At 43.8% G+C, this 9,195-nt stretch overlaps 1 protein-coding gene across 3 annotated transcripts in view; it reads left to right on the top strand.

Annotated features, from left to right (window-relative positions):
• The window catches only part of pax7a (paired box 7a), a 43,873-nt gene extending 36,664 nt beyond the window's left edge, over window positions 1–7,209 (top strand). For 2 of the 3 annotated variants that reach the window (XM_026167672.1, XM_026167673.1), the window contains exons 8-9: window positions 2,954–3,203; window positions 4,368–7,209. In XM_026167672.1, the coding sequence (XP_026023457.1) occupies window positions 2,954–3,203; window positions 4,368–4,483 (366 nt within the window). In that variant the 3' untranslated portion in view covers window positions 4,484–7,209. Of the gene's footprint in view, window positions 1–2,953; window positions 3,212–4,367 lie in introns of those variants that run through there. The other variant, XM_026167675.1, reaches the window with a different exon arrangement.
• Window positions 7,210–9,195: the final 1,986 nt, after the last annotated feature.

The raw sequence follows: 9,195 nt of genomic DNA on the forward strand, positions 1-9,195 counted from the left end.
GCTCCTATAAGGAGACACGAATGAGCTCCATTTCACTGCCTAACACAATGTAAAAAATTAAATAGTCGAAGTGGAATAATGTTGACTTTTATGATCTCGTAATGATTATAATGGCTGAAAGAAAACTCAGCTCTTCCGGCACATTCCCATTCTCTTTCTTTACTGTGTTTCTTTTCTCTCATTGTGTTTTTTTCTTGTATCACTTGCAGTGTTTCAGCTCCGTCTCTGTCACGTTGTTTTATTCCAGAGTGAAATCCAACAAAGAACAACTCGTCAAACATTCGCGCAAACAAAAAAATGTTACAAAAAAATGTAATTTGGCTGTTGAAGAAATTAGGGGAGGGGAGGGGGGTTTGAAAGGGCCTCTTTTTGTCTCAAGTGTGCTATTTATTTATCTGAAAGGATGCACATTGTATCCATTTACACTTCCCGCACTCACTTTGCCACAGGCTGGAGGGCTCAGAAGTTGAGAGAATTAATTACTTTTTTATTATTATTTATAAAGTAATCTATCTGTAGAGAGAGAGCAGAAAAGGAGGGGGGCGGGTGTGAAGGGAGGGGTGTTGTGCGCAAGAGGCAGGGAACGCCCTGGAGCATTGTCCTTTAAACTGGGTCCTGGCTCACATTATCTCCCAAACCAGCACTCACACAACATTAAACAACAAACGAACTCTGGGCTGCTGAGGACGCCGTATGCAAGGCGAAACAGGGAGTTTGGGGGGGGGGGGAGGCGGGTGCAGAGAAACAGGGAGAAACTCTGCTCTGCAAGAGCATGCTGTATGTATGGATGATAAATATAATGGCCTTTCCTCAACTCTAAAATTTGACAGGAATCCAAAGTCCTTTTCAACTCTTTATTAATACGCCCACGTGTTTAGTGACAACCATCAGCTTCCTGCCTTTTTTTTTTTTGTTTTTTTAATTCAAGACAAAAAGCAGATCCCCCCGCTTTCTTAGAGTTCATTCATTGGCTAGAACTTAATATCTGCAGAGGCTGTTTCACGAGCCACACAGAAACAGAAATATGTCAATGTATCCAGCCACAAATGGCATTTACGAGTTTATGTGACAAAGTATCGTTTAACACTTGAACACTTAGGGGGGAAAAAACTTTATGGGAACATCAAAGTAGCAAAACCCACCAATTAAAACTGAACCGTGTGTCACATAAAATGCTGTAGGTGTGGGTGGAAGAAGCCACTCTGAACATACCTTTCCCCACTAAGAACACTTAAATTATAACTGAAAACTGTGCTTGAGATCCTCACAGATGCCAACACTTGTCAGCCTCTAAAGTGGCCGACCCATCTAAAATATCCTGCTAAAATAGCAATGCCGCAACGTGTCGCGATAAGAAGTCATTTCCTTTTGAAGAGCTTTTATGAGCGTGAATAATAATAGAGCCAGTTGTTGGCTGTCCTATTTCATAAGGAAGCAATGTAATCAAGCTTCAATTAACCAATAACTAAAATGGGCTCATGCCCTCCAGCTGTCTCTCTCAGGACATTTTACTAGCTCCCTTTTTTTTCCTTTTACTTTAAGGAACCCATCCAAACATAACCCTTCATCTTCCTCACATTGTGCACTTCATCTCCATATGGGAGGGAGCATCACATGTGTCCAGCATGAAGAGGGCTATGAATCTCCCTCTTATGGATACATGTCACATGCTTTGTTCGCAGATGTGGAGGGGACGGTGGGGGTTTCCTTACTGATAGAATTAACATGTGGAAATGACTAACCAGCCTTTATGTTTCTAATGTGCTTCGAGTGTTTCGTATTTCTAGGGAGGCCCCTTTCTAAAGATATGATTAATTTGCAGAATATAGTTAATTTTCCCTCTGAGGGATAATCCTGGCGTGCAGCATCATTTGTGGACTGTTTTGGCTAGCTCCTGCGTTGGGTGTGTGGTTGCTACAAATGTGTATGCATGCGTCCGTTTGTGCATGCATGCAAACATATGTCTGCCTCTGTATCACCCCTGTGTAACCACCTCTATGATGGGCTAATTGGTTTAGCAGCCAAGGGGCCAAAGGCCAGTGCAGCATAGCAAAACTTAACATGAACCTGATGTTGAAAGGAAGGCTTCGCTGCTATAGGAGGGAAGCATGTGTGGGACAATTGCTTTTTTTTTTTTTTTTACCACACACGCACACTCTACACTTAGGCTTTTTCACTTAACGAAACTCACAGCATGCGAAAACAAAATTTTTCACAGCGTTCTGGGCCACTGTGCTTCAGACTAGAGGAGCACCAGAAGTAATCTCTTACATTTTAACATATTGTGAGGCCTTCTTCTGACGAATGTCACATGCTATTACATTAATCTAGAATATTGAATTGGAAGCCTTTATGCACTGTGAATAATATACACACTGTAATATTCAGGCAAGCCTCAACCTGCACTATCAGCGGCCCGCTCAGTATGGTTTGTGGAGCCTACTTTGTGTGGGGATCTGAGGGGATCGTTTACCAGTTCCAACCCCATTACTATTCATGAGATGGGTAGGCTAGGGGCGAGGGATTAGGGACTCCCTTGGTGCTTGTTGTGCTGTAGGCTCGGGCTCAGGCCTCAGGCTCCGGGACAGGGGCTGTCTGGCAAGGATGGTGGGTCTATTATCACCCTGGGACCCGTCTGTCCCACAGCAGAACACTTACTGGCAGCGCCAGCTAATGGAAACTGTGTCTCTTGTTCCCTTTCTCCTTTTTTTAACCTCATCACCCTCCTGGTATCCTCCCTCCCCTCTGCTCTTTAAAAAAAGATGGGGAAGTTTCTCCCCTTTCCTATTTCAAAGTTGAAATGGTGTATTTCTATTGGCATCTTTACCGTGAAGTGCTGGGATGGCACTATACTTGCAAAAAAAAAGTACTTTCCCTCAACTCTGTCAATGCTTTGATCCTCAATTTTCCAAGTTTCTAACATCCTTTCCCCCCCCCCCCCCCTCCCCTCCAGGTGATGAGTATCCTGAGTAACCCTAGTGCTGTACCCTCCCAGCCCCAGCACGACTTTTCCATTTCCCCCCTGCACAGCAGCCTGGAGAGCTCCAACCCCATCTCAGCCAGCTGCAGCCAGCGCTCTGACACCATCAAGAGTGTGGACAGCCTGGCTTCCTCGCAGTCATACTGCCCTCCTACATACAGCGCCACCAGCTACAGTGTGGACCCCGTCACTGCAGGCTACCAGTATAGCCAGTATGGCCAGAGTAAGTAGACCCTTTATGTGTATACTGTTGTTGTTGCATAAGCAAATACTTTCATGTTTTTGTGACAAAAGCTGGTCGTTCTTCTCCGACCCCCTCTTAAGCTGACTAAATTTAAAAAGCCTATGAAGTGATGCCCAGTTCCCAGGCAGGAGAGCCTCCTGACCTTTGCACCCTGGTCGGTGGAGGCAGACACGTGCTCTTGATAAAGACCCCACCACCACCTCCACACCACAACCATCCATTTACAGAGCTGCCTTAGTCACACCCCACTCCACTTGGATGGGAAAGAGAAGAGGGCCACTTCAAAGAACGGCACACCCTCAGGGGCCACAGTGTCCTCTTGCCCACCTCTCTTTCCCTCTTTCTCCTATTTTGATCACACATGCACACACCCTCAGGGCAGGAAAGAGTTTGCTTTATTAGATTAGCATAATTGACTGATGCTGTCACAGCCATTCACAAGAGGTAAAATGAAGCCCACTTCCTGAACAAACCAATGCAGCATTGGCTAGCTGACATTTGTTTGTATTTATTTTCAGGTTCTGGTGGTGATCTGATGCTTTTGTGCATCTGGTGATTTTCTTTTCCGAAATGTGTTTGTGTTATGCGTGAGTGCGGGCGAGCGCGTGCCAATCTGTCACGTTTTTATGTGTGCGCACCAGTGTTTTTGTCAGCAGCAAGAAACTGATGGCAGTGCGGATGTGAGCTGATGTGAGGTTAATTAAGATGGTGATTGAGCACAGTGGATGGGTAATGAATGGAAGAGAGAGGAGAGGAGCTGCTGTCTGAGGATGAAAATGATCGGCCATGTGGAGTGTGGAGGGCATGAAATCAGAGATGCCAAGTGTAATGAAGACTGGCACACAGAACACACACGGGGAACTGTCTGAGTGACAGCATGGAGACTTTACCAGGATGCACATGCTCTGTGCCAGCAGCATGCCAACCTCAGACAAGGGACAGGGGAGGGGTTTTTATCTTTCACTCTCTCTGTGTGAATTGTTTTTCATTTGACTCATTCTCTTCTGCCACAACTTGTTTCAGCCTTAATCAGAGGAATGAAATGAGAGTGAATAGGACATATGTCCCAGGAATCTACCACCTGTCTAACGTTTGTTTGTTTTTCCTTTCTGTATTCTTTTGTTTGTTTGTCTGTGTGTATAGCTGCTGTAGACTACCTGGCTAAAAATGTGAGCTTGTCCACCCAGAGGAGGATGAAGCTTGGAGACCACTCGGCAGTACTGGGGCTGCTGCAGGTGGAGACGGGACAGGCTTACTGAAGCCACTCGGGACAAACCCTGCACCTCTCTCTATTTCGCCCTCTGCCACCCTCCTCCATGCTCCATCAAGTCTGGACTGCAACTCCAGCTCGTCTATCTGCAGCTCGGCCATGACATCAGTGAACAGACGCGCGCCCTCACTCTGTACCAGAGAAAGTGACGCTTGTGAGAGAGTGAAAAGTCCCTTTTTGGGAATGGAGCTAAACTTTTCACACCACCAGGCGGCTCTGCACCCTTTCTCCCCACCCTTTGGGCATAATTGCCCGCTCCTTGTACTCATGTCCCAGCCTCAGACCTGTTTGTTTTACTCAGTGGGCCAAAAAGGACCCCCAGATGACCAAAGGATGGTCAACTTCATTGGCCCAGATTCCTCCTTTTCATGGCTGCAGTCCAGCACACATTTAGAGCCATCAACAACATGTACTTTTGACCTTGCTGTTCATAGTAGTTAACAAAGCCAATATCATTTGAACGACTCTTCTTCTTGTTCTTTTTTGATATTGTTAAGACTATTGTTGCTGTTATATGATTATGGTTAATGTGATTTCTGTTGTTCTTTGATTCCATTCGTATCTCTTTTCTCCGTTAGATGTCGGTGTGTAAAACACAGAGAATGACTGAGATGATCTGGGAGCGATGCATGTTTGCGTGTCGACACACAGTCACACAAAAGAGGATGATTGTTTTCCAAGCTGCTGTTCCTCTGCCTGTTCCCTGAGCTCAAATATTCGTGAGCGATTTGACCTTCCCACTTTCATATTCGTCTTGACATTCCTAAAGAACTTGGCCATACTGTGGGAAGTCTGGCTGGCTGGATTCTGCAGGGAATTAAAGCAGCGTTTTGGCGGCCAATAGCTTTCCCCTTGTAACCTCCATCCCATCCTTAGTGGTGGTCCATAGGGAGGAGGGCATTGTTTGCAAAAACAGGATTGGGGAAATTAATGTATTTTGAAATATGGACCTTGCCAAGCTCAACCACCCCCTCATACGAACACACACACACACACACACACACACACACACACACACACACACACACACACACACACACACACACACCTCCCCATTCCTCCCAAATCCCATCTGCCAGGGAATCCTGTGTGACTTAAACAGTGTGAAGCAGATTAAATCACACGAATATAATGTCAAAGCTAATTCACAGTGACCCTTCTCATCACTAGCCAGTATTTCAGTTTTTTTTATAGCATAATTAGCACATTTTGTAAATGCACACTGTGTTGGCTTTCCACCTTTCGACTAAATTCCTTCAGAACATTCCTCAGCCTCCATCTCCAACATACTATAGGCATTCCAGCATTCTCTGTTATGAGATTAAAAAGTAGACAAGCTGTGCCATTCACATGCACTCTGGAAAATCATATAATCCAGTCAGTTGTGAAAGGGCACAGGTAACTCCGCTGATTGGCCCCCTTCTCTGGTTTGGACCAGAGCCACGTCTAATCCTCCACTTTCACATACTCACCCAAATGTACAAAAAAGACGAAAAAAAAAGTTTAATAATAGTGGATATGAGACATTTGTGTAGCACGCGTTGTTGACTTGATCCAGGACCAGCTGTTCCCTTGAGATGAATGTGATATTTTTCATTGACATCAGTGTGATTATTATGACAGTTAATGCTCAAGAAAGGATCTGGTCCTTCGTCGCCTTTAAAATCTGAAAAAATGTACAGTAGCTGGAGCAGATTGTGTATCGTTTCTTTATAAAGAGTATGTTTTATACTAAAACAACACTATGTTGAGTGGTAGGTAAGCAAGGGATCTGTGGAAGGAAATGTTTTGGTTTTCTTTTTCTGTTTTCTTTTTAATGTATTTAATTGGTTTACTTGTTTCAACCAAAAGTTTTGAGTCTGTTTTTTTTTCTGACCCAGGTAAGAATTGATTTGTATAAATTAGTAAAATATAAATTCCACTGAAAATGTTCCAATTAAAATGACATTTAAGAGGGTAAAACTGAGCTTGAAGGAAAATGAAAGCTTGGTGTCACAGACAGACTCCCCCTGAACCACAGGACCGCTGTATATTTAAAAGTTGGCTGAATTAAACATCTTCAGGGTGTTTTTGACCGCCTGTTTTACAGACTGAGTATAAAAGCAGGCCAGCTATCACTGGACCAAGGACCTAACACACCTGAGCCTTCGGTGTGTGACTCTGCCAATGGACCAGCGTGATGATGATGATAATGATGATGATGATAATAATGCCAGAGACAACAGGCTTTCTACTCTGGGAATTTGTTGGATTTGTGGACCAATAAGACTTCAGGAGAAAACGTCAAAGTAATGCTGACTCCGCACTGAACCGCAGCAGTTGCTGCTCCAACTGCTTCACTTAGACGCCTCACTCATGTGTATATTTTAAAAAGGAAGAGTTTTAGAATTGTCTTTAGTGTATCAAACCCATTTCTAACACTCGCATCAATAAACATTCGGGTATTTAAGGCATACAACTCCTTCCCTCCCAGCCCTCCCCCTTCCTCCTCCCGTCTGTTTGACCCTTAACCTGTTTAGTTGCTTTTTGACATCTGTGCTTTGCTTTACTCCTTTTTCTGTTCCGCATGTGTGTATATTATCATGGTATAATTTATTCTGCTGTATGAAGTATTAGAGTAGTGGGAAACTTGTATTGGTATTTACTACCTTCAGCCTGTTGGTGTGTTTACTGTAACACTGGCGTAACTGTTATCAATTAAAGATCCAAAACAGAGTTGAGCCTTTTGTCTCTTATTTCTGTCCTGTGCAGGTTATTTTAACGTTTATTATGAGACGAGTCAGTAATGAGCCTTTTTATTTATCCATTGCTTCTTTCAGTTTTTACATGTACTACATATGTACATACATATTCAGTATAGACAATAACCATTTTATCCAGCCAATCAACTATCTGGTTTTTCCAGCCTTTCTCCCATTTATATAATTTTGGACTGACTGACTGACTTTGATTAGGTAAGACAAGCCATTTAAATTGTGACCTTGGGCTCTTGGAAATTGTGGCAAGCCTTTTTAGTATTTTCTAAGATTTAAAAGGGCTAATAAAATAAAAATAAATTGATGGAAAATATATTTCAGACAGATTAATTACAGGCCTGGTGTAAATCTGTGTGCATCTGCAAAATCTTAAATCAGCCCTAACCGCATGCTTGTAGTCTGAGCATGTAAGTTCAAGCACATTTGCGGGGGTCACCAGTGACTGTTCCAGCGATATGATTAGAGAGTGATGAGAGCTCAAATGTCCCAGACGAGGAGACGCAGACTGAAAGTGTGTCTAGCTGCAGCTGTAGGAAGTAATTCATTCTACCCGCTGACCAGCAGCGCTCGCCTCTCCCTCCGCTTGCCGGGGAATGCAGTCTGCAAATCTCTGCGGTATGGTGTGAATGTAGGGGAACTAACCGGTGTAGTGTGGAAGCATCCGCTGTGCTTTATATTACACGTCAAAACAGTGGAGCTCATTCACTTGTAGCCATCAGGCACTGCTGGAGGTATGTCAAACCCGCCTTAGGTACGTTCATTCATTCATTTAACAAATCTCAAACATGCTGGATATGTGTGCAGTCGCCGCAGCAAGAAAATCTTCGTACATAGTCTTGTCTAAACTAGTAAATCATGCCAAGATGCACCGTGAGAGATGTATATTTACTTTCTGTACGCCACAAATTGACAACAAATACTTTGCATTTTATTTGCAATTAAATGTGAACTAATTAAAGGCATCACTAATCAAAATTATTAACATCATCACCATCAAATTGTATTAGCAGATAAATCTGAAGCTAAATGAAGTCAGTACTGCTTGTGTTATCAAGGGGTACCTATCATTCCTATTTCATATTTTCATACTCAGTGAGTATAAACTGATACATAACGTTTAGGATTCCCTTCACAGATTCAAATCAGCACTGAAATGCAGCGTTATCGCCACGTTATATCATCAAGGCTCAGTTAAATTTGATGCAAATGTTAATTCTCTTGAATATCTAATTACAAAACATATATTGTGGGGGGGAAAAATAGTGTTCTTGGGTGCTGGATTAGCATGCCAATGAGGCAGGTCAATTAGTTAATCGATTTCAAAGCAAGTTTTTGATATGAGGTCATTCTGAGGAGACTGGGGGGCTTTCAATGGATCCTCTGAACATATCAAATATGCATTGTGGCTCTTTGCCTGCTGCGTGTCATCCTTCATATATTCCTCTAAAAGTTTGTGTTCTGGTTGTCCAGATTAGACCTTGGCATGTGCTACGGTTGTCCCCTTTGCTCCAGCTTGTCTCCTGAGGTGCCGGCCTGGGAGTTTTGTCTCCCTCGGGTCTGCTGTCACTCAGACTGGACGAGGTGGCAGCTCAGGCAGTGGTGTGTGGGAGAGCTTTATGACATTTCCCTCATCTCCTGCTTTGATCCCCTAATTGATTGACTACAGGAGCAGAGGATAAACAGAGCCCACAAGAGCCGATTCCACTCGCCTCTCTGGAGTGGTTTAGATAAAGTGTAGAGGCCCGAGCGCTCCATTCCTCCTCTCCCCTCCTCTATATGGACATACGGCCATTGAAGGTAGCTCTATGCCATGGTAGCTTAGCTGTGGGCTGTGTCCTCAGGCCCAGTGCTTGCCTACTGCCCCTGTGCATAAATGGCTGCCAGTAATGGGGTTGTTTAGATCACAGGGATGGAAATGAAACTCCTGAGCCTTGCTGTAGAGACC

The sequence above is a fragment of the Astatotilapia calliptera genome, chromosome 5 (genome assembly GCF_900246225.1).
Source record: "Astatotilapia calliptera chromosome 5, fAstCal1.2, whole genome shotgun sequence".
In the NCBI taxonomy this organism is placed as follows: Eukaryota; Metazoa; Chordata; class Actinopteri; order Cichliformes; family Cichlidae; genus Astatotilapia; species Astatotilapia calliptera.